The following is a 24,163-nucleotide window of genomic DNA, read 5'->3' as shown; positions in this document are numbered from 1 at the left end:
TTGGCAAGCAATGTAGGTATGCACTCTGTGAACGTTTTGCGGAATCATTGCTAACCGTCAGTCTGCACTCTGTCTAGACATTCGCTTGGCGTTTTACAAAGCTGACATGACCGCAGCAATCGGCAAGTCTGCTGTGCTTCACGAATTTTTTAAACGACTATGCGATTGATCAACCAGAAACTCTCTATTACAATCAGAAACTCATCATATGCTAAATTATTATCACAAGCGCTCTCTGCAACAGATCATGTTTGCCGTTCCAAGCGCTCATTCTTTTTATTAATGATGACTCGTTCGAGCACAAATCGATTGGTTTTGACGCTCTACTTGGCACAACGCGAAAATGTTATTGATTTAGAAAGGTTTATTTTATAACGGTAGTTCAATAAATGTTGCCGTAATAGAATTTGACTATACCATAAAGTTCAAATAATTGGCACTTATGCAATTGAGATGTAAAAAACCACTGAATGAAGAAGCTAGCGATTTCAGAATGCAATTGAGTTATTAAGTATAAAACAAACATTATATGTTTTATAATAAATTATAGACATTTTATTATTACTTTATTGGATATGCACTTTACTTAATTTTCGTTACAAATTGCTTTTCAATATGCTAGGATATATTTCGTTTACAAATGGATGATATGATTTCGTGCAGATATATTCAAAATACATTAAGTTCTATAATCATGTTACTAATTAAGTAACCACATTCCATCCGTATTAAAGAGTCAACGACTTCCCTTCCTTCCTTTTAGAGTTCCTTCTATTAACATTCCACGTAAAGCATATTTCGATGAATGAAATTGATATGAATTGGTACCAAAATTTTATGAAATTGTTATGTCCGTAATTGGAGTGTATCTCTGGAAATCTGGATTACTGTGTTGCGGAGCCTAATCCTCGCGGCTTCCTACGAAAGAGATGTGATCAGGATGGAGCCGGATGAGAAGAGGCGCGGTGACCCTTTTCACGTATGGATCTAAGTTCTGAGGGAAAGATGGTGAGAAGTCTTCTGGAAGAGATGGGCATTAAGTACAACTGTCAGATTTCTGCATTTTTCAAGCAGAGGTGGTTGCCATTAAGGCAACTCTGATAGATTACACAGAAGTGCTACATCTGTCATGGAGGTGACCATTCAATCGGATAGTAGAGCGGCAATCCTGGCCATGTGCTCGCTGAGTATGCGCTCAAAACTAGTCAAGGAATGCTTAGCTACTTTAATATAAGACATGGACACAGCGGTATCGCTGGGAACTGTAAAGCCTTTCGCGTAAGGGCAGTCAAGTTGCAATCTCATCATATTGGGAAAAAGATGGTGCTCCACTATCCTCTCGGTAGGCGTTGGACAACGACCAGCGACTGCGAGATCATTCTTGCTTAAGGTGGATCGCAGGAGATCCACAGAGCTATTTGCAATTAATAATGTTCAGCTCGCCGTAATGATAGAAGTCCTTACTAGACGCTGTCCGATGGATCTACATTCCGTGAGACTAAATATCCAGACGAATACAGATTACCCATGGAAGAAGGGGTAATTGAGATATCGAGCCACTTTCTCCTTCATTGTCTAGCTTTCGCTAGATTGCGGCTGAAACATTTTGGCAAGACTAATTTTGGGGAACCAGTTGAACTGTCCGAATTACAAATTGGTTGCCTATACAAATTCGTAAAAGGCTCAAAGCGCTTTGTCGTCCCTTGAGTGTCTTGGGCATCCATTTTAAGGAGTTTGCGGCATCACAAAGGACTGGCTCAAGCTGATCTTATGCTGCACAGGGATCAGCCCTTAAACCTAACTTAACTTAACCTAACCTATATCCGTAACCTCTCCTAACCTATTATTATAAAGTTGTAGCAAATATATGAGAATAAAAATCTACTCCTATTAAACTCTCTTGACTTTTGAATTATACTTTGCTACGATTTATTTCATAGATTTTTTTATATCGAAATGTCAAGATTTTTTTCGTTCATTCAAATATTCGTTATTATAGAATCGTACGAGTCAACTCGTATTTCCTTCTTGCATATATTTAGTTTAACTTTTAAACGCTACAATTAATTAACTCTATAACCATTTATTTATTAATCAACTTTACTTTATTTAATTGCATAATCTTATATTATCAACTACCATGCCAGATCCGATACCAACACCAGCAATTTACGCACACCCCTGCTCCAATAGAGAGGTGAAGCTGGAGCCGACAAGTGATATTCGTAAAATCAAACGGCTTAATAGACCTATTTATGATGTTCTACTTAAGGAGTTCTACGAGGATGGGTGTTACACATCGGCTCGTTATTTTGAATATTTAGTGACTGTGGAGCGGGATCTGATCGAAAAGAAGCACGAAAGGCAATATGTCTACGAGGACATGGACTTCCTATTGCAACTTATCGACAATGTCAAATTGGCAGAGCAGGTTTACCATTTGGACGAAAGACATGGCGTATATGTGATGAGGAGAATACTTTACGAGACTCTTGGATTTGTTGAGAAGCAAAACTTCGTTTGGTTGACGAAACAGTTGTACACCATAATAGCCAAATATATGCTATATTCTACAACAAATTTCTCAGCAAAGGAACAATCCACGAGATTCGTTTTCAAATACGCAAAATTTTTGAAGCAACAAGGAAAACGTTGGTCTCATTACTAGAAATGTGAGAATTAACACTAATTTTCTATTTTGTTGAGCAGCGGAGCAACTTCATAAAGCGACACTTATTCTATCCACGGCAATGGATGTGGCATGTGCCGAAACATGGAAACCGGATACCAGTCCTGAAATTGAGAAGTTTCCGACTCTACATGCAGCTTTGGGTATCTTATTGGCCGAAATATACTTGATCAAAGCAAAGGAAGCTGGTATAACACGGAAACACGCTATGAAGCGTGCACAGAAAGCTATCAAAGCTGTTGCTCAAGGTCTTCTCAAAAATAAAAGTCATTAAAACTATAAATATTATCTTTAATGCATTTCTTACAGTGGGCATTAAGGAAAACAAATTGATAGCTTTTAAAGCGTTCCTCGTAAAGATTGACCTTCTAATGGATGCTGATAGATTTGACTGGGCATTGAAGGAGTTACTTCTGCTGAAAGAGAGCGTTCTGAAAGCGGAGGGTCGTGAGTTTCTGGAGTCCAAATTGGATTGTCTCAGGAAGCTCGGCACCACACTATATTGGTAAGTTTTATGCCATTGAAAACAAATTATGTACATATAAGAGATTGCTATTCGGAAACAGTATGATTCAAATTGTTAAAATGAATAAATTTATATTCTTTAAATAAACAGCCTTGACCAGCCGATTGGTGCAATAGAAATTTTCGCACAAGCTTTGGATATATGCAGAGCTAATGATTATTGGCAAGGCGAAGGTGATATACTAGTGGAAATAGGGCATGCACAGCGTCGTTTGATCGGTGGAGAAGTTAGGGCACGTCTGGCAATGGAGTTGGCTAAGATCCATTTTGATCACCAAGCCAACCATGCAAAATTCGTGAGCACCAAATATATGGTAGCTGCATTGAGATCCGAACTTATACACTCTGAGCTGATCAATTTAATAAAATCACAATCGTTTTGTGACTTTTATCGATTAAGGCGTTGGAAAACCCTGGCCGAACGTTTTTGGGATGAAGACAATCAAGTTGGCTATATAAAGCAGAATACTTTAAGTGACATATCAAAGTACTCATCTCAAAACCTATATCGACTATATAATCTTGTACTGAACACGCGCAGTTCCGTATCGAAAATAAGGGCTTCAGAAATAGAGAAAATTACATCAGAGGTCACCACAAGTGAAGAGAGCGAAGATTTGGAACGTGTCGTTGCGGATAATTTATATACACAGGAAGACTCTGCAACTGACCAATATATAAATAAAGAAGTAATGGAAGAAGAATACCAGGGGCTCTCTATCGAAAGTGGCGAGTTTTCAAATAGCAGTTCTAGCGAGGATATTGAGAAACCCAAAACTACCACTAGAACTAAATATTTGAGTATAGTATCTCAGCCAAGAAGATATTCAGATGCTCCGGTTTCTAGAAGATCTACAATCCAAGGCATTTGGGTTGTGAGGGATTCTGATCCAATACGTTGTCTACTACGTGAGGAATGAAATATTAGACTATACTATTTTATATATTACTGAACATATACTAAATCTGCAATTATTATATAATTGAAATAAATAGCATTATTTATAAACATGTGTATACTAATTTCGGGGTGAATTGTCACAGCCAAATATTACATACCGGACCAAAATCGTCTAGTTTAAACAGCAACTCACCACTCAACTAAGGAATTGATATGCCCACTAAATAAGGAGTGAATGTGGTTCTTGACGTGTAGGCTAGAGTGCATAGAAGCGTCCTATTTATTTATTTAAGTGCGACTTTAGTGCTTTATACATAAGAAGGCCCAAACCTAGCACTTCTTTCCTTTTCTATGTTAAGGTTTATATAATTTACGTAGGCTCCAACTTCGCCAAGGCTGATATCGGTGAGTATATACCCTGGTTTCATAATTAAGCGAAGGATGGTTAGCCAATATTTTATTTAACCATCTCTTCTGGACTGGGGCTATCATTCAATTAATTGATTTCATTTATTATTGAACCAACCTTGTTCTTTGTAAATATAAATTGTAGTAGGTTTCTTAAAAATGTCTTATTTTTGTATTTTACCAACTGATACACAAACATATTTTTTATACTCATTTAACGACAGGAAAGGAGACCGATACTGACCAGACTTCGACTCATAGTATTAGATAAACTAAAAGGACAATTGAAATACCACCGACTTAACTATTATATTTTTATAAACATATATAAAGGAGTGTTTTACAAAATGCCGATCCGCAAGGCTGTAATCTTCTTCAATCGTGAAAAGATTCGATCTCAGCTTGTAGCACTCGACTACATTCAGGCACGCCGTCTTCAAGGGCCCATCTATTGCGCACTAGTGAAAGAATTGTATGAAGAGGGCTGCAAAATAGGTGCTGGACATCTGAAAAACTTGGCCGAAAAAGAAGATTTCTTCTATGAAACTAAAGTCATACGAGATCGTGTTTGCGATAATGTTCAACTGTTAATGGCATTATTTGAGAATATACGCGTCGCGGAGAATGTACATAGAGTGGGACACGCCCAAAGCTATAAGACGACAGCCATGTGTCTTCATCAGATTATTCAATTACTGGAACCTCATAAAATTAAATTCGATTGGCTGTTGGAGGATATATACAGTATAGTAATACCGATCTGTGAAGATATTGAAAACGTTCCAAATCACAATGCTGAGGAGATGATTGCTCGTATATATTTCAAAACCGCAAAATTTCATAGTTTATCCGGTTGGTTGTCATACAACAAACTTAACCTGAACACACTTTTATATACCTTTGCTTGAACATATTTTACAGAAAACTCCTTACCGAATGCAATCAAGTTTATGGAAAAAGCTATGATATTGAGCCGAAATGAAGCTTGGGTTTCCGACTATATAACAGATCGTGAGTGGGGCATTTACCCGACGTTGCACTTAGTAGCGGGACGTGAATTTGCGGAATTATTGTTACGATATGGAAACGTTGTGGCAAAGCAGGATGCCAAAGCTGCGGAGGAATTGGCGCACAAAGCTACTATAACCATCGCGGAGAGTAAGTAGATCTATTCAAAATTGCTTCTAAACATGATTAAGTCCATCCGAAGGAATTAGTTCCAAGATATGGGAAAATGGAGATAAATTTCTTTCTTAAGGAATTAAGGGGTCATCCAAAGTTAGGGTATTATCCAAAAGGCGTTGTCCCTGAGCTTTTAACATATTATTATTACAGAACAATTCATTTATAAATTATAAAACGTTTTCAGCTGTCTAATTAGTTGACTCGATTTATTTCTACTCATAGTTGGTGTGGAGAAGAATAAGATTCAATACATACGCTCACTGCTATCACGAACTCATTTCATGCTGCAGGCGGAAGATTTTGAAGCTGCTTCAAAAATGCTGCAAAAGGTGCGGAAAGAAATGGCCTTGGGTAACCAAGTGACAGATATCAAAGTGTTTTTCGACCTCTTTCTATATGAGGGGATATGCTTATGGAAGTAAGTAAAAAGTTCAAAAGAGTTATGTTATGTTTCACATGCTATATTTGACTAAAGACGATTGTGTGGTGTCTGTTGTCTGTCCGTTCAACTGGAATTTTTGAATATAAAGCGTAATATAATTGTATCTACGTGGTAACTTTGATATATAAACCTTAGAAAATACGTGCGACAATTTAATTAAAGTCATCTAACCTATACATATACCGTGTTGAGGAGCTTAATCTTCGCAGCTCCTTCTTTATCCGCATTCCTACGACGGAACGTAGTCGGTGGAGAAGAGGCGCGGTGACATTTTAAGTTAAGAGGGAAAGTTGGAGGCGAAGTCTTCTGCATCTGATAGATTACTCAGAAGTGACACCTCTGCAACCCTGGCCATATACTCACTGACTTTCCGCTCAAAGCTGGTCAAGGAGTGCTTAACCTCTCTGTCAATAGCTTAAAGAACCCAACCTATATATGTATATACAGTGATGAACAAAAGTATTGGCACAGCAAAATACTTTGACTTTAGCACTGTTGTTTACCACTTATATAATATATTTTGAATACCAAAAAAAAGCCTTAGTTAGGACGAGTAATTATCAATTATATTTCCCTTAATTCATTTAATTAAATGAAAAAATTATAGCGAAACAAAAGTATTGGCACACTCCATACAAATACAAAGGAAACAATAACAAAGTAGTAAACTATATATAAAATTAGTATATTGTGACCAAGCCCTTTTGCTTGATGACTGCTTCCTGTCGTTTTGGTATTGATGAAACTAATTTTTGTGTCGATTCGGCCCCAATATTCTGCCATTCCTCCATTAGTGCCACCTTCAACTCAGCCTTTGATGATATTGCTCGCTTCTTAACGCGCCTATCTAGTTCTTCCCACAAATGTTCCATTGCGTTTAGATCAGGCGATTGAGGGGGATGCGGTAATGTATGTTTTATGTGATATACCAGCCACATACCTACATCATAAGCAGTATTCTTCGGGTCATTATAGTGTTGAAATGTGAATGACTCTGGCAATTTCAATTTTTCGAAATTTTGCAGTTCGGTGTAAGGTTTTCTCCACACAGTTTCCCAACCATCAGTTTGAAATATTTTGAACTTACTCTCATCTGAGAAGAGTACACTGTCCCAAAAGTCCCTTGGCTTGCTTATTTACTCCTTCGCATAAGCTAAACGCTTCGTTTGGTTCGCTTTCGAAATGAGAGGTTTACGTCTAGCTACGCGAGAACTTTAATTAGCTTCATGCAGTGTTCTCCGGACTGTTATTGGATGGATATATTTTCCCATCTCTTCCTTAGCTTCCGCAGAGATTTGTGTGAGTGATATTCTGCGGTTCTTTTTTACCTTCCTGACTATTTGACTACGTTCGCGATAACTTAGAGCTTTGGGCCTGTCTGTTCGTTTTTCGCTTTGCAAAGATGCAGTACCTCTAAAACGTTGAATAATACTCCGTATGGTATATCGGCTTCTGTCCATCATTTCACCAATCTCAGCGTACGGTTTACATTGATTATGCAAATGTAATATTGTTTTCCGCTGAGATTCGGTGGTTTCACATTTTAATAAAAGTAACACAAATTTAACAATACAATAAAGGCACCCTGGTTTTTGTTTTGATTTTTTACAACACGTGTTTATGTATACATAACGGTACTTTAAAAAGAGTTACCATAATTGATAAAAATTAAGCGAAATAGCCTGATTTTAGAAAGTGTGCCAATACTTTTGTTTCGTTGCTGCAATGAGTTTTCAAATGAAATTGTCATAGAAAACGTGATGCCATGCGCTGAATTTCACTGTTTCGTTTTCGAACATCTATCCGTAGTGATTTAACATGTCCCAGAAATCGAAATAGTAATATATTTTTCGGTTTGAAATCTAATTTGACGTAAAGTTTGGAAAAATATTGATGATTTAGTAATTACAGCTTTGTTATTTTAGTGTTTGTAGTCTATTTGCTAAATTTAATAAATAAAAAATTCTGAAACTTAAATTGTTCGGTTTAAATTATTTGCAATTTGTTTTCTTATATTTGCCAGAAGCCCCTTATTCTGATCGGCAAGTTCATCTTGAATATTTTTTACATCAAGTTCTTCCATGACAAAATCTAAATTATGAAAGCGTCACACGTTCTGTCAAGCTATAGTCGTTAGCTTCATTAGTGGTCTTATATCGCAAATATTTTGAAATGATTCCTTATTTATCCTGTAGACCAAAATGAATCTGTAAATAATCAGAAGCTGTTTGTTAATATTGGGTAGAAAGTTTACACTGACTTTAGAATATCTAAAGGATTTGAGCGATCTCTTAAAATGCATCGGGCAACTTTCTCATTATTCTTCCAATCCATTATTATTCCAAAAAAATCCCAAAAATATTTTACACAAAATTGTTATTGAATCTCAGTTGTCTGACTATCAGTGGTAAAAACAGTAAAGTCAAGGTATCGTGCTGTTCCAATAATTTTGCTCGTCACTGTACCTATACCTTATATAGTACTGGAACTCTTGACAAAATCTTTTGATTTGCGAAAATATTTAATGTTCGTTTCAACCCGAACCTAGCCAGCTCTTGGTTTTTAGTGTTATGTAATTCCATCGTAAAAAAATATTTTTTCAGCTCAAAAGATAAAAGCAATGCTCTTATGAAACTACGAAAAGCTTTAAAATATGCACTGGAGAGTGGTTGCAAGAGCAGAGAAGCTGAAGCGCTTGTGGCTATAGGCAAAATTCATTCTGAAAACGCCTTAGAAAAAGGAGCTGCTCGGCAGGCATTATCACGTGCAAAGCAAATCTACGGAGAACTGGGTGACATCTTGAATCGCAAAAAGACCCGCTATATGTTGGCTAAGTTGAAAGCTGACGAGATATTTCCATACTTCATGGATTTGCTAAAGGACAGCAAAGGGCGTTTTTGCGGATTCTATAACTTGAGACAGTGGAAAAATTGTTGCAAAGAATTTTGGAAAACTATGGGTGTTGAAGCGCTCAAGACTGATAATATTTATTGCCTCTTAGAGGACAATATTAAAAATTCGTTCGTTTGGAAAAATGAACCGTATTCTTGAATACCGACAACACTATTAATAGTTCAGGCTAATCAAAATTATTTTATTTTATAAATATAATTTCAAATGAATATCCTACTTATGTCCGTTTGTTGTTGTTTTAATGATTAGCAAAGCACTGCTGGAACCGAAAGTATAAATCTAGTTTACATCGAGGTCATCTAACGGCAGGCCCAGGAAATATGCTGTTTCGACAGGATCGGACCAAAGGTAGAAAGGGTCTTAGATGAGTCGGATTTGTTGGACATGCAAAGAAGTGACTAGTATCATGCGAGGGACTCATTGCATGCAGGACATATATTCTATATTCCGGGGTTCAGTTTGGATAAGTAGGAGCTTAACCTGCTACAATAACCAGAATGAAGTTGCGCAAGGGTTACTCTGTTTTCGCGTGGCAACTCCAAGGGCGTAATTCACTGGGTGGGAAGCAAGGAAAGTGTTGATGGCTCCGCTCCGTTTGTATTATGTCTCAATTGACTCTAATTACGCCGGCTTGATAGTGCTTAGTCTGATATATATAAATCTAGACCTGTTCAGTTAACGCAGTCTTGACTCCCGTGGAAAGGAAAAAAGCTCTTAAACCGTGAGGAAATAGTTATGACTCGTACATACTTCTGTGGCAGTGTTAAAAAAATATTTTAAACTGTGATTTGCTTACCAGCGTACTAAATTATGCTCACTTTATTAATGTTTAATTCAATATTCTTATAAGTCATTTAATAGATGCCACTCGAATAAGTGAGGTTATGCTCTCAAGAGAAACTAAGCGCGAATATACATATCGGCAGTGTGTTTGTAACCAATTAACAAGAGGTCATAACATTTAAATTACCATTGTCTTCTTATCATATAGTATATTTTTCAAATTTATTTATGTTTTTTTCCAATCTCGGTGTGGAATATGACTTAATTATTAAGTTCTTATAAAACCAACTTATTCTTTATTTGTTCTAAAATTTGATGAAACTACATTTGTAGGTGCTTGTGTACAGGAGAATACATATGTATGTATGTGGAGCCAAAGTTCTTCGCATATCTACACAATTTTAGTGTAAAATTTGAAAATTTTTCAGCAATGAAATTGCAAACTATGCAATCTTTATGTAATGATATAACCATTTTGTATTAAATTACTTTAAGTAACATTAAACTAAGTAAAACATTAATGATTTTATTTACAAACGCTAAGGAGAAACATAACGGAGATTTATTAATTGATATTCATTCAATATCATTACAAAAATAAAAGGCACCGAATAGTCAGCGTTGTAAACACTAACAACTATAAACGCCTGTAAAAACCTCAAGCATATAACAAATTGTTTTGTTAGAGATTAATTTCGATTATTCAATTAAAAATATACAAATGAATGTGTGTATATTTGATAACATAAGTAATGGATGAAGAAGGGAGGGAGAAATTAAAATGAATTACGGAATAACTTTTCACTTTTTTGTTTTTGATGAGTACCTAATTAATTAAGAACATAGTTCTAAATTATCACTCGACTGTCACTTTTGAGCTCAAAAGGTTCGAAGCTTCACTAGGCGAGCCCAAGTGCTTATCATTAGAAATCTCATCAATACGTTCCTTTACAATGCCGTCTACTATTTCACTAGCATTTATTGCGCTGTCTGCCAAGAAATTTGAATTAGCAGTGGTATCATCTGTAATGTAAAATTGAGGTTATGTATAATAAAAATAAAATATTTAATATGCGCAAGTTATGACATAATTGACTTACCTTCAACGAATAATCGCAGAGATATATCATCATCTAAGGTATCTCGCAAATCTGTATCGATTATAGAGAGATCCTCTGTTGTTTTTTTGTCATTTGTTTTTGCGTCGGAGCTATTGTTTATATTTGAAACCAATTCACAACTATCCTTAATTGTTTCGCTTGTTGCCTTTGAGTCAACAGCGTTTGCATTGCCAGCGAAAGTGTTGACGATGTCATCCAATGACTGAGAAGGCGACACTGTTTCAATACGTGTAAGTTGGGGAAGCTCTAATAGGTCCGTGCCGACTGTTTTCGCTTTTGTTTCCACTACCACATGTTTATCGTTTTCAACGGATTCCATTTCAGACATAAGGTTACTAGTGGTTGCCTCATTTTCAGTATTTTTTACTGCCTCAGCTTCTGTATTACTCAGATTTTGTTCATTGTTGCTAGGAAGCGGTTGTTCTACCGCTGATGCAAAACTTTCTCCTGATGAGTCTTGTACAGTGTTTTTATTGCACATGCTATCCAACGGGATAGGTTCTGATTCCCTGTTCGATGCTTCCTTAGGTTTATCCGAACCAACATCATCCATCGCGCAGACAGAACTTGTACGTGATATGCGACGTTCAGGTATTTCGATGGGCACTTCAAAATTAAACTCATAATTAATATTTAAACAAATTGTGTATCACTCATATTTACCTATATATTCACACTCGTCGTCTTCATCATCATCCTCGTCGACTTCAACTGCAGTTAATCGTCGTAAACTGCTTGGCGGCATTTTTTCATTAGCCAATTTCAGTTGTTCCTTGCGTGGACTAGGCGCACCATCCCCTTTGAGGGGACTAAACGATTTTTTCTCCCGCTTCTTTTTACCTGGGGTAGCAAATGGTGTACTAGCAACTATTGGAACAACAAACAGCGAGGGATCCAGTTCGATATCATCGACAACTTTACCATTTTCCACTTTTTTGAGACGCGCTGGGGTTGCAGTTAACGATATGGGTATTAGATTCGCTGACTTCTGAGCTGCTTCTGATGTAGATGCTACATCGGGTTCGTACATTGGACTTGTATCTGCTTCCTCCGAATCACTACTGTCACCAAATATTTCGACCTGATCGCGAAAAGATACGGACAAATTTTTGGATTTTGAACGTTTGGCTTGTAAACGACGAGCACGAGCATTGGACTCAAATATCAACATCATTGGATGAGAACACTTCTCGATATTAACACGAGAGCAAAACACGCGCTTGCCATACATTTTTATAAGTTGTGTTCTAGTAAACTTCGTTGGTTTGGTGCTTGAAATTGCAGCAGCTGCATTTACTTTTTTTGCAATCGTCCCTGCACTTGACTTTTGTAAAGACCTTTTATCTTTCACAGGTTTTTCAACTTTTGTTTTTGATCTGGGAGATCGGGTAAGTTCGTTTATCTTTATAAAAAATCCAGCAGCGTTTTTTGATTCTTTTTCCTCTCTATCATGTGTAACATTTTTATCGGAGTTTTTAGGAGACGATTTCTTATGAGACTTCTCGTTCTTCTTTTTTGCATGAGACTCTCGTTTATTTATTTTATGTGACTTCAGGTTCTTCCGTTTTGCATGAAACTCTCGTTTCAGTTTTGCTAAATCTTGCCGTAATAAACGCACCTTACAACGTTTTACACTGAATTGAGTTAACTGTTTTGCTTTAACAAGCACATCTGGATCAAAAAGTTTTTGCTGTGCCTTCGTGGGTGTTAACTTCTTGGGTGAATTTTCTCCATTTTTTACAGGTGTTGAAGATTTGGATGTCTTGCCAAGCTTCTGACTCTTGCCATCTAGGTCTTCCATTTTTTTCCTCTCTATGAGAACTTTAAATGGTCTAACTAATTGGCCTTTTGGTGGTGATAAACTGCGACTTTTATTTGCACTTTTCATGACAAATGGTGTTGCAGGAGGAGGCATTGATTCACGACGAGTTCCCAAATTATCTGAAGACTTGTTTGTTATTGATAACTTCTGCATTTTATTAGGAATTTCCGAGTCTTTATGTGATTCTGGGGAAGGTGACCGTTTAGAAGACTTTATAGACTCACATGTGTTAGTAGACTCAGCGATTGTCAAATTTGCCGGCGTCTCCGTTTTAAGTTGATCGAAGAGCGTGTCCATTTTTATAAATTGTGCACCACCATACAAGCTACAATACGCAAAAATATGTTTAGTAAACATCCATTTAAAACCCGCCATCACAGCCTAAAATTATACTTACTATTATTATGTTCGTCAGCCGAGAATTTTCCTATTTATTTTCGTTTAAGTTTAAATGGGTATGTAAGTTATATTATGACTATTTCTTTGACATAATTTTACTATTTGCAGAATTTCTACCAGGAAAAACTAGCGAACATTTTGTGCCGTGCAAAACAGACGCGTTCATGAAATCTCTTTTCGCCGCTTTGATTTTCGCCGTTCTGAATTTGACAAATATTGTAATGGTGTAAGAGTGGAATGGCTATAGGTTGCAACTTAGTGTTGTAAAGTTGTCCAGTTTGATAACAGTTTGATGTGGAAGCTGAAGATTTGGCAGCACTTAAATTATTGTTTTATTGGTTTTGTGTTGTGAATTGGTGCGTCGTGGATAAAGTAAACGCTCGAAGCAGGGGAAAAGAAATGTAATTTTTTAAAATAATATTTGAATATAAAAGTAACATTAACTTAAACTTAACTATTTAGTAAAACAGATAGATTTAATCAGTGTCTATCCCTTTGACGAGCCGTTATAACTTATGTAACGATGACATGCGTGCTGTGCCAGTTTTCTAAAAAAGAAAAGATCCGAAAATTCTATTTTTAGCATTTTCCCAGCATAGAGGCGTACCAAAAATTGTGCGAGACGCTCAAAAAATATTTTTTCTTAGATCGGTTCTGGTCAAGTGCACTACCCGTAAATTTTCTATTGTGTTAGATTAAAGCCCGTGTAACTATACCGACAAACTTCATTTACTATACGTTTTCAACGTATTTAATTAGTTTATAATATTTCTTTTAGTTTGTCAACAAAATGGATCCAGAAGCATTCTTGGATATGGCCAATCAGGTCATAAAGTTGAAAATGTTTCCTTACTTTGACATTGCACACAGTCTGCTTGCAGCGCTTGCTGTTAGAGAAGATTTAGGTTCAAATGCACAATCATTCTCACGTAAACATCCGCTTGCATGTTGGTTATCTACTATGCTTGTAATCTTCTCTGGAGGCATGGTCGCCAATGCCTTGCTTGGTGAACCAATATTGGCTCCACTTAAAAATACACCGCAATTATTCGTGGGCACAGTTGTGTGGTAAGTATATAAATAATAAACATACAATTTGTTAAAAGTGTTCCTTTAACCGGTATTTCTTACAACAGGTATTTGGTTTTCTATACACCTTTTGATATCGGCTATAAAATTGGCAAGTTTCTTCCAATTAAAGTGGTGGCTAGTGCAATGAAAGAAATTTACCGCGCAAAGAAAGTATATGATGGTGTCTCCCACGCTGCGAAGCTGTATCCAAATGCCTGGATAATTATGATTATAATTGGCACACTAAAGGGCAATGGCGCTGGATTCACTAAGCTTATTGAAAGACTGATTCGTGGAGCCTGGACACCTACAGCTATGGAATTCATGCAGCCTTCATTGTAAGACTTTAAACAAATATAAGTAAAAATATTTTATCTAATTTTGTAAATATTATTTTTACAGCTACACCAAAGCTTCATTGTTAGCTTCAATCATATTTGTACTGGATAAAAAGACAGACTGGATTTCAGCGCCCCATGCATTAGTCTATTTCGGCATTGTTATTTTCTTAGTATACTTCAAACTGTCTTCAATACTTTTGGGCATACATGATCCTTTCCTCCCATTCGAAAATCTGTCTTGCGCAATATTCTTCGGTGGTATTTGGGATAGCTTAGCTAAAATTTTGGGACGTGGTCAGGCGAAAGAAGGTGAAGTAAAAGAAAGCAAAAAGAACAACTAAAAGACCAATCAGCAGTGGCTTTGTCAATGATTAAAAAGACGTTAAAATGCGGTTTTAAAACTATAACCTCCAAATACAACACAACGACCTTTTCTCGAAAAGATGAAATTAACGCAAACGATTTCCCCTTTAAATAATTTTGTTTATTCATTACATTTAAATATTGTTCAGTTTGAAAACATCTAAGCAATGAATTCTAGTCACTTATATCATAGTGCTCAAAATGAAACGAAAATGTATACTACAAAGTCATTCTTGTGATTGAACATCAAGTGGGTGTGCTTGCTCAATGATAAATTTGACTTTAGTGTAAAAGCGATTGTATTGGAATTTATTTATTATTTTATTAAGTGCATTATATTATTTTAGTTTAATTTTTCATGCATTATTTCAACAATGCCAGTAATGAACATAAGTACGTTTTTATTACAAATGTCTCCAAATACAATATTAGCATTTACCATTAATGCTAATATGCTAAGATCTTGCCAAATTTAATTAAATTTAAAAACCTATATGCCAAAGTATGTACATATATATATAAAAATGACGAGAAGAAAATAAAACACTAAGCTTTATGTCAGATATTGTCAAGTAATTTTACAAAAAAGAAAAATGAAAATAAAACAATACCTTTGAGATACAAAACTTGATATTTATATATTATCATTGAGAGGATGAGTATAAAACTTGTGTTAGAGTGAAGTTCGCGCAGCACTCAAGCCGAATTGATGAAACTGGAGCATTCATTAAAAGCGGACTAAATAATTGCACGCATTTGCTGGGAAAACTCAAAATCAAATATCTACTAACAATTTTTTATTGTCTGTTTTATTTTATTATTAATTTTTTACAAAGGAAAACTATTTTACATCATAACTAATACTCTGACTTATTTCTCGTGCTTTAAGTTGAATTTATTTTTGCAAATTAGTAAGAACCACTGCAAAAGGTAATTCGATTAGTTTACTCCAAAAGTTAAAATATAAATATTGTTTAATTTGTGAATTAAAAATATCACAGCAAATTGAATTGTCCAACATAACATATATTATAAAGAAGTGTGTAGTTCTTAAAATTACGATGTTAATCAGCGTATTATGTATTAGTAACGTAATATCCCAAAGTACATAAATATTTATTATATTAAAATAATTTAGTTGTTACTTAAATATTTTCTAAAGAAATTAGCTCGCCGATTTTTATGAAATTATCATGTTTTATTTTCATCTGGCAATGCTCTTGATGTTATATGTTGACGTTTTGCCTTCTGCATATTCGCCGCATATAAATTATTAGTTGGCATAAACGAATGTTATTGTTTACAATAGCAAAATAAAATTATTACAATTTGTACTGATAAATAAAGTTTTGAGAAAAAAATAATTTATTCAATATGGAAATGGAGTACGAGGACGCGGGTTGGCAAGGTCGTCAAAAACAACCAGGCGAGGACGAGGTAAATTATTTCTATAGCCTTCAACCATTCAAGTATTCATATGTCCGCAATTACAGGAAATGCCCGAGGATAATCCACAAGAAACCATTCAAGAATGTCTCGAAAAGTTTCTTACACCAGATTATATAATGGAGCCAGGTATATTTACGCAATTAAAGCGATATTTCCAGTCGGGTGGCTCACCAGAAGAAGTTATCACAATGCTGTCGGAAAACTATAAAGCTGTAGCGCAAATGGCAAATTTGCTTGCTGAATGGCTTATACTTGCAGGAGTTAAAGTCACCGATGTACAAGCAATGGTTGAAAATCATCTTAAAGACATGATATTGAAGACCTTTGATCCTAAAAAAGCCGATACGATTTTCACAGAAGAGGGGGAGACGCCTGATTGGTTAACGGAAATGATAGATCATCATACATGGCGTTCGCTTATATATCGTTTGGCTGAGGAGTACCCCGACTGCTTAATGTTGAACTTCACCATAAAATTAATCTCAGATGCAGGTTTCCAAAGTGAAATCACATCAATTTCAACTGCGGCACAGCAAATTGAAGTATTTTCGCGCGTGTTAAAAACTTCCATTACAAAGTTCCTCAACAATCCAGAAGACATACAAGGTGCTATACAAGAATGCGCGCGCATGGTGTGCCACGGACAGCATACCTATGTTTACTCGCAAGTGTTAATTCAGGTATTAAGTCAGGAGTCAAAAGGTGGTTTCAATATGAAGCGTCTTTCACAAGAGATCACAAAGTATGCACTACAAAAGTAAGTGAAATCAAAAGCAAGAAATGCGAAATTTAAGTGAATGTTGATAATGTGTCAATATTTTTGTGTTTCTAGTAATCAAAATGTGACTCCTATCACTATGGCTCTCAATGGCTCTGCAGCATATCCACAAGCCTGTCAGGCTCTGTCATCTATGCTTTCGCGCAACACACTCAATCCTGCTGATATTACAGTATTGTTTCGAAATTATTCTGCCGCAGATCCACCACCGATAGATTTAATACGCAATCCCCAATTCCTTGAATTGCTTGTAGATTCCTTATTCAAAGCAGGAGTAAAAATTAATCCCGAACACAAGTCCAAATATATCCATTTGTTGGCTTATGCTGCTTCAGTGGTTGACACGCCGGCAAAAAAGCGCCCAATGACCGACCGTGTGCTCAATAAAGATGAATTGAAAAGCACAATACAGGCAATAGAAAAAGTGCACTCAATTTGTAATGTAAACAAAGGCTCCACCGAATTGATTGCGGAGTTGCAAACGCTCTACAATTGCATTAAGTAAAATACAATTTTTATAAGAAAATATGTTTTGTGCTAATTTTACTACAAATTTACAGATATCCAGTGGTTGGTGTTGGAGTTATACGTTGGATCGAAAACACGGTCACAGAACCGTCTTACTTTAAGCTATCTACCGACAGTTGTCCTACTCATTTAGCCATACTAGATGAAGTTGCTGCTGTGCATCCTACATTGCATCAACAAATTTTGCGTTTACTTATAAGGCTGTTCGAATCGAAACAGGACGAGTTAGAGATCTTGGTGCAATTAGAAATGAAGAAAATGTTACTGGACCGAATGGTTAATCTATTAACTCGCGGCTGCGTAGTGCCTGTAGTGAAATATATTAAGCAGTGCTGTGCTAAAGGTGATACTGACATATCACTCATTCGCTACTTTGTAACTGAAGTACTTGAGACGATAACGCCTCCATATTCGCCAGAATTTGTGCAACTGTTTTTACCAATGGTGGAAAATGAGGAGATTACGGGCACTATGCGTGGTGAAGGTGATAACGATCCTGTTTCGGAATTTATAGGTAGGAGATTTAATTTAATTTCAAACATTTTCAATTATATTTCTTGCTGTTTTAGTGCACTGCAAAGCTCGTTACACCACCGTTTAGTGATGTGATTCGAAATATTGAAAGATATTGGTGTTATCCTGAAAGCTCATATCAAGAACAACTTCAACTTCAATGGTTATTACTATCTTATCTGTTGAAAAACTTATTTGGATTTTATTCAACATACAACTGCACAATATTTCAGTTATCTTTTCACTAACTGCTGAGAGTTTGCTTTTTTACTTTTTTGTTTTGTTTTTCATTTTATTTTTACGTTTGTATCTAAATATATAAATACATGTTTGTATGACTCACTGCTCGCTATTTTAACGGCGGAAGATAATAAATAATATTAATTGTAAAATATAAAAGGTTGAATATATTTGTCGTTTGACGAGAAGAAGTCAAATTGTATACCAATTCCCTTCGGTAACTCGGAAGTCCCACTAACTCGAAGTTTTTTGTGGGTTATGGTTATTCGAGTTAGGGAAGTTCAACTGTATATGTAGTACGATCAGTAGATCAGATTTAACATACAAATATTCAAACGTAGCTTGGATATCCTTATTAGTGGGAATTTCTACTAGTTATTAGCAGGACACTGCCATTTTCGAAAATATTTGTGCTGCGATTTTTCCAATTGTATAAAATCGTATGTTATCACTTATACATGATGGAAAAAGTGAATTTCTTATAATGATTTCTTATGGAGGCGACTTAGAATCATCTATGCATTGTCTCCTCCGATATCCATCTTTCGCCAAACTCAGGTTGAAGCATCTCGGTAGGCATACCTTCGGCGTACCCTGCGAACTGGCTGCCATTGATGTTAGCCGTTTCAAGGAATTTGTGAAAGACTCATAGAAAGGAGTGTTTTTTGTTGGCACCACAAAGAACCAGCATTTACATGTGAGATAATCAGCGACCTCAATGACTTCAGTAAATATCAATATGACGCCAAGATATTCTATAACTCGTATTTCCTGTTAGCTTCACCTTTGACAACTCGCACTATAATATTTCACTAAACGAAATTCATCTCTGATAAAATTTTGATTTATTGTTTTCTAAAAAAAAAGCTGTGCACAGTTCGTTCACTTCTAATTAGTTTTGATAGGTTGTACCTCCAGTTCCAATTATGCATAAAACTTCTCCTAACGGACACCTTAAGCGGACGATGTGAACGAAATGTTCATGAAAATACTTTGAAGTTTGAAAAGTGTAGTAGTGATTAATGCTATAATCTGAAAAACAAGGTTTTGGAGGCAAACTTTCGAAAGAAAGGCTGACTGTCCTATTTGTGCAAATATGGCAAAAAAGAAAATCAATTTCTCATTTTCAAAAACGTTTCGACTATCGACAATTTCCGAGTTTTCACTCTCTCATTTAACTGTACAAAGTACATAACGGTTGTTAATTATAATAAATACCTAAACCTAATCTAGATACCATAAATGTAGAGTTATGTTTAAATATTTATTATTAATTATGATGACGAAAACAATTGATTTCTGAACGTGTTTATGAATATTGAGATATGTGTATAGACTTGATACATGTTTTTCGAAAAAGTCACGTTGCCTTTCGAAATATATATTATTGGTGCGAGAAAATATAAACCCTTGCTTAAAAATGGAAAATTGGTATAGAAAAAAGTAACTGTGGTTGTGTAAGGTTATCCTATATATATTTTTTATTATTTCACTGTTATTTACTACATTAACATCACATATAAGAGTTATTCCCGACAGTTAAAAATACAATAGAAATTCCATATCCATATTCAATATTAACACACCTATTTCTCTTAATACCATATTAACATATTTCTACAATATCACCAATAATTCCATAATCACAACTAGTGTTAAGGTGGGTAATATGGACCACCCAGTTATTTTGAATTCCAGTTGTTAAATCATCCATTATTGTCTTTTGATTTCTTCGTCTATTCACACAATCATCCTCAGTTTGAATTTATCGCTCTGCAAGTGCGGATATTCGAGTAATAAGGATTTTTCTAAATTCTTAGTTGCTGATAATTATATGTGCGTGAGTGAATTTTGCGTTTTTATTTAAAATGTATTGTGCAATGAATAAATTGACAAATAACTTATATTAAAGTCATACTTTTTGCTAATTTTTGATGGTTATAGTTTAATAAATATAGTTCAGATATTGGAATTAAAATTAGTTATATCGCCAGCACATGTTGAGTGTAATACGAACTATGGCTATTCAGTATTTAGCCGATCAACTTGCTGAAAAAATAATATTATGCACCCATTGGATGGGTTTGTTTTTAAAAAGGAAACCAAATTTGGCGTTCCGCTCTCCAATGGCAGCTTCATTGGCAAGACCACAAAATATTATGTGAATACATTTTTTGATATCTTTGAAAATGAAATGGACTATTTATATTATTCAGCGAACAATGTTTTCCTTTTGTAGCGCTCTTATTGAAGAACCCATTATATACCAAAAAAAAAGATTGGTGGTCCATTAAGGTAGGTAATTACTTTACTATACCTATAACAGCACGCCATTTTGAATTCAATTGTGCTATATTACCATGAATTAAGTAACTCAAAATTTAGCATACATATATGTATGCATAGTGCTTTAACATGCGGCAACTCTTATCTAAAATGGTCGAAATTGGCCCATAAATTTCCTAGTCGTTAGATATCGAATTTGAGTGGATACTTCAAACGAACTGTTAAGAGTTCTTTGTTTGTCTAACTTTAAATTAATTTCTCCATTGTAATTTATTTGATTTGTTTACATGGTTTGTTTGGATACAGTCCGGTGGAGGATGCAAAGAAATCTTATCAAGCAAATATTGTTAACAATCACTTAAACTTTGACAGCGCTACGAATGTAAATATTTACACCAACAATTCGCTTCGTTCACTTTCCCTGCAACTTAATCCCTCAATTTATTTTACCGGCTTCAACGTTGCATTGATAAATGTCTTTATCAAAATTACAACAAAGCTACAAATGCCCTCGTACACTCGTATATATGTAGGTACTTGCCTATTTACATGTACAAACACGATTGTGAGCGCCAAAGCGCCATTTATCTGCAGCAATGGCCAGCGGAAATCAAACAGCTTAGCGATCGCAAATCGCGAGTATTGTCACCAATAACGGTGCAGAGTGCGGAGAATCTATTTGCTGTGACGTCCAATTGCAAAGAACAAATTATGAAACATAAAACTATTGCATTTTTTACATACATACATATAAGCCAGATAATAACTACAAATGAGTGAGGGGTTTGTTAGCAATTTTCGTTATTCATCGCTACTCGAGCAAGGTGTACGCTGAGAGCTAACGGAGTCATACATATGTATGTACATATGTACGTACACAACGGACTACACTGATAACGGAGTAACATGTGGTGTGGTCGAGCGAACATTACGAGGGCCCTATATGTTTTTAGTTTGACATATTCGACAGTTTATCAATGGATTCGGCGGCTTAAGAATGGCGACACAAGGAGCGGAACAATCGACGTGTAATTTTTAATTTTCTTGTGTGTGAGCGTGCAACAAGCGAAATGTTTACAAGAAATGTTTTATTATTGCTTATTTTAAATTCTAAAAATTTCTACTTGAAATAGTTATGGAACATAAATTTAATTGCGCTTTTTATTTAAAAGACAAAGAATCCATTTATTGTTACTAAATTGAATTTAGAAATTATTGTGTTATCCGATTTGTTATTATTGTGCCATATTACAACAACAAAAAGGAAATAACTGCAGTGTGCTTACTTTAATTGTTGACTTAAACTAGAGGCTTTAAGGAAGCAATCTGGGAAATATGGTAAGTGAATGGCATCAGCAGCAAACAGCTGAGCCATCGTTTAAATCGTACTTTATGTTACGTATACGCCGCGTACACTCGTTACTTATTTGAAAAATGTGCGATACGCAAATTTTATTATTATTTTTAGTTATTTAAGAACTTCCAATTTAATTTTTAAGAGCTTTAAATTTTTATAAAATTTATCTAAGGAAATATGTTAATGCCGCTATGTTAGCTCGCAGTCCATATACCCATAGGAGGGTCATGAATATCAATCGTGATTAGCGAGTTTCACAATCTATGACGTTTATGGTTGACTAACGTTTATCAGCGATCTGGTATTTTGTAACAGTAATCGACAGAAAACTAGCAGTCGTTTGAAGCAATATATGATATTAGACTTTCGTTCACTGATGTAGATATAATATGTATTATATATAGGAATAATCTCTATTTTTATGGTACGTCAAATAATGTGTAAATAGTAATAAATTAAAACAATTTGAAATTGTTTTACACACATACATGTGTATAATTATATATAACGGAATCAAGTACAGTTGAACTTCCATAACTCGAACTTCTGTTACTCGAAGGTCTTTATAACTCAAACTTTTGAATTGGCACTGGCGTTTAGCTTCCTTAACTCAAAGCTCTCTTTTCTTTTAAAGTATGTACATACAAATTTATGGGAAGTGAATGAATCAAACTGTCTCTTTTACAGCTTTTTGAAAAATTGTATGACTTATTAAAAATTTCTATTCTAAAATTTTTTTTAACTTTTTGTATGTGTCATTTATTATTATTTTATTCACAATCCCATCAAAAGCATAAATTGCACTCTTCGTCTCAAAGCACTGTGATCCCGACGGAAAGATAGAAATTATAGCTAGATGGTGCCGAAACATCTGGCTATAGTCCATAGCATTCTCATTTACCACGAGCTTCAAATGCCCTATTTTTCGAATTTCGATCGCTCGAATGTAATAATAACATATATAGATTCCAAAGTTGATCAACAAAAAAATTTTATGAAAATCGGGCATAGATTCCTTAATACTATATGGCAAAATCAATTTTTTTTCTGGGTATTGGACAAAACTAATTTTTTCTAGGAGATTGAGTAATAAGTAAAAAAATTGTATTCTACGATTTTCGATGTGATCCGCCAAAATCGAAATATTTGTATTCGAAGTTCGAAAATTGGATTTAAAAAAATGTTAGTATTCACAGGATATACCTACTAAAAAATCCAAAATATAGATAAAATCTAAATTTTCTTCTTAATTCAATGGTATACAATACTTTTTTGTCCGGCTTATATGATGATATCGTCCCCTCAATATAACAATAGCGTATAATTTTTTTTGGGTTTTGAGAAAATCGACTTTAAAGTTTTTGTCAAATCAGTGTTGAAGGAAATTTTTATACTCTCGCAACAAATGTAGCTAAAGAGAGTATTATAGTTTTGTTCACATAACGGTTGTTTGTAACACCCAAAACTAAACAAGTTAGATATAGGGTTATATATACCAAAGTGATCAGGGTGAAGAGTGGAGTTCAAATCCGAATGTCTGTCTGTCCGTCCGTCCGTACGTCCGTCCGTCCGATGAAACTTGGCACACTTATTTCTTGGCACCATAGGAAGGTTGCTTTCGAAAATGAGCCAAATCGGACCACTGCCACGCCCACAAAATGGCGAAAACCGAAAACACATAAAGAGCCATAACTAAGCCATAAATAAAGCTATGGAAATGTAAAGCTATGTGGATGTAATTTTTTTGAGGAAGTGGGCGTGGCCCCGTCCCCTTCTAAGTTTTTTGTACATATCTCACAAACCAATGAAGCTATATAAACCAAACTTTCTGCAGTCGTTTTTTTTAGCCACTTATTAATACATTCCAAAAATGAAAGAAATCGGATAATAACCACACCCACCTCCCATACAAAAGTTAGGTTGAAAATTACTAAAAGTGGGTTAACTCATTAACGAAAAACGTCAGAAACATTAAATTTCACATAAGAAATGGCAGATGAGAGCTGCACTCAGATTTTTTTACAAAATGGAAAATGGGCGTGTCGTCGC

General features: G+C 35.2%; 5 protein-coding genes across 9 annotated transcripts in view; 4 read left to right on the top strand and 1 right to left on the bottom strand.

The window, feature by feature from the left end:
• Positions 1 to 1,977: 1,977 nt before the first annotated feature.
• Positions 1,978 to 4,223, top strand: LOC105216456 (uncharacterized). The gene is made up of 4 exons (XM_011190948.3): positions 1,978 to 2,651; positions 2,710 to 2,937; positions 2,999 to 3,194; positions 3,306 to 4,223. Exons 1-4 carry the CDS (start codon positions 2,141 to 2,143, stop codon positions 4,132 to 4,134), a joined length of 1,764 nt encoding a protein of 587 aa, XP_011189250.1. The 5' UTR covers positions 1,978 to 2,140; the 3' UTR covers positions 4,135 to 4,223.
• Positions 4,224 to 4,677: 454 nt separating this feature from the next.
• LOC105216453 (trimeric intracellular cation channel type 1B.1) lies at positions 4,678 to 15,589 on the top strand. Of its 5 annotated transcripts, none has more exons than XM_054232520.1 (5): positions 13,451 to 13,589; positions 13,651 to 13,861; positions 13,967 to 14,256; positions 14,325 to 14,597; positions 14,662 to 15,589. In XM_054232520.1, exons 3-5 carry the CDS (start codon positions 13,979 to 13,981, stop codon positions 14,939 to 14,941), a joined length of 831 nt encoding a protein of 276 aa, XP_054088495.1. In that variant the 5' UTR covers positions 13,451 to 13,589; positions 13,651 to 13,861; positions 13,967 to 13,978; the 3' UTR covers positions 14,942 to 15,589. The 5 variants fall into 5 exon arrangements, with proteins under 5 accessions (XP_011189245.2, XP_054088493.1, XP_011189248.1 ...); XM_054232519.1 differs by having other exon boundaries at positions 13,651 to 13,894; XM_011190943.3 differs by lacking the exons at positions 13,451 to 13,589; positions 13,651 to 13,861; positions 13,967 to 14,256; positions 14,325 to 14,597; positions 14,662 to 15,589 and adding exons at positions 4,678 to 5,375; positions 5,445 to 5,681; positions 5,931 to 6,126; positions 8,754 to 9,279.
• Positions 10,669 to 13,369, bottom strand: LOC105216454 (uncharacterized). The gene is made up of 4 exons (XM_011190944.3): positions 13,187 to 13,369; positions 11,631 to 13,114; positions 10,947 to 11,573; positions 10,669 to 10,869 (listed from the first exon to the last, which is right to left on the bottom strand). The coding sequence occupies exons 2-4, from the start codon at positions 13,084 to 13,086 to the stop codon at positions 10,703 to 10,705; spliced, it is 2,250 nt and encodes a 749-aa protein (XP_011189246.2). The 5' UTR covers positions 13,087 to 13,114; positions 13,187 to 13,369; the 3' UTR covers positions 10,669 to 10,702.
• Positions 15,590 to 16,205: 616 nt separating the features above from the next.
• LOC105216452 (negative elongation factor D) lies at positions 16,206 to 18,395 on the top strand. The gene is made up of 5 exons (XM_011190942.3): positions 16,206 to 16,400; positions 16,457 to 17,169; positions 17,245 to 17,691; positions 17,751 to 18,232; positions 18,288 to 18,395. Exons 1-5 carry the CDS (start codon positions 16,338 to 16,340, stop codon positions 18,317 to 18,319), a joined length of 1,737 nt encoding a protein of 578 aa, XP_011189244.2. The 5' UTR covers positions 16,206 to 16,337; the 3' UTR covers positions 18,320 to 18,395.
• Positions 18,396 to 21,377: 2,982 nt separating this feature from the next.
• LOC105216450 (phospholipid-transporting ATPase IF) overlaps positions 21,378 to 24,163 on the top strand; it is a 33,525-nt gene continuing 30,739 nt past the window's right edge. Inside the window, exon 1 of the mRNA XM_011190941.3 lies at positions 21,378 to 22,095. Within this exon, the coding sequence (XP_011189243.1) occupies positions 22,093 to 22,095 (3 nt within the window). The 5' untranslated portion in view covers positions 21,378 to 22,092. The remainder of the gene's footprint in view (positions 22,096 to 24,163) is intronic.

Source organism: Zeugodacus cucurbitae, chromosome 5, assembly GCF_028554725.1.
Source record: "Zeugodacus cucurbitae isolate PBARC_wt_2022May chromosome 5, idZeuCucr1.2, whole genome shotgun sequence".
Taxonomy (NCBI): domain Eukaryota; kingdom Metazoa; phylum Arthropoda; class Insecta; order Diptera; family Tephritidae; genus Zeugodacus; species Zeugodacus cucurbitae.
This window is presented reverse-complemented; position numbering and strand designations above follow the sequence as displayed.

Bases quoted from the DNA above. Each gene is read 5' to 3' on its own strand.
- LOC105216456 (XM_011190948.3), top strand. From the start codon at position 2,141: ATGCCAGATCCGATACCAACACCAGCAATTTACGCACACCCCTGCTCC. The intron at 2,938-2,998 runs GTCTTCTCAAAA...CATTTCTTACAG, and splicing joins TATCAAAGCTGTTGCTCAAG to TGGGCATTAAGGAAAACAAA. The intron at 3,195-3,305 runs GTAAGTTTTATG...TTAAATAAACAG, and splicing joins CTCGGCACCACACTATATTG to CCTTGACCAGCCGATTGGTG.
- LOC105216453 (XM_011190943.3), top strand. From the start codon at position 4,871: ATGCCGATCCGCAAGGCTGTAATCTTCTTCAATCGTGAAAAGATTCGA. The intron at 5,376-5,444 runs GTTGGTTGTCAT...CATATTTTACAG, and splicing joins AAAATTTCATAGTTTATCCG to AAAACTCCTTACCGAATGCA. The intron at 6,127-8,753 runs GTAAGTAAAAAG...ATATTTTTTCAG, and splicing joins GAGGGGATATGCTTATGGAA to CTCAAAAGATAAAAGCAATG.
- LOC105216454 (XM_011190944.3), bottom strand. From the start codon at position 13,086: ATGGACACGCTCTTCGATCAACTTAAAACGGAGACGCCGGCAAATTTG. The intron at 11,574-11,630 runs GTAAATATGAGT...TTAATTTTGAAG, and splicing joins CGACGAGTGTGAATATATAG to TGCCCATCGAAATACCTGAA. The intron at 10,870-10,946 runs GTAAGTCAATTA...TTTACATTACAG, and splicing joins TCTGCGATTATTCGTTGAAG to ATGATACCACTGCTAATTCA.
- LOC105216452 (XM_011190942.3), top strand. From the start codon at position 16,338: ATGGAAATGGAGTACGAGGACGCGGGTTGGCAAGGTCGTCAAAAACAA. The intron at 17,170-17,244 runs GTAAGTGAAATC...TTGTGTTTCTAG, and splicing joins ACAAAGTATGCACTACAAAA to TAATCAAAATGTGACTCCTA. The intron at 17,692-17,750 runs GTAAAATACAAT...ACAAATTTACAG, and splicing joins ACGCTCTACAATTGCATTAA to ATATCCAGTGGTTGGTGTTG.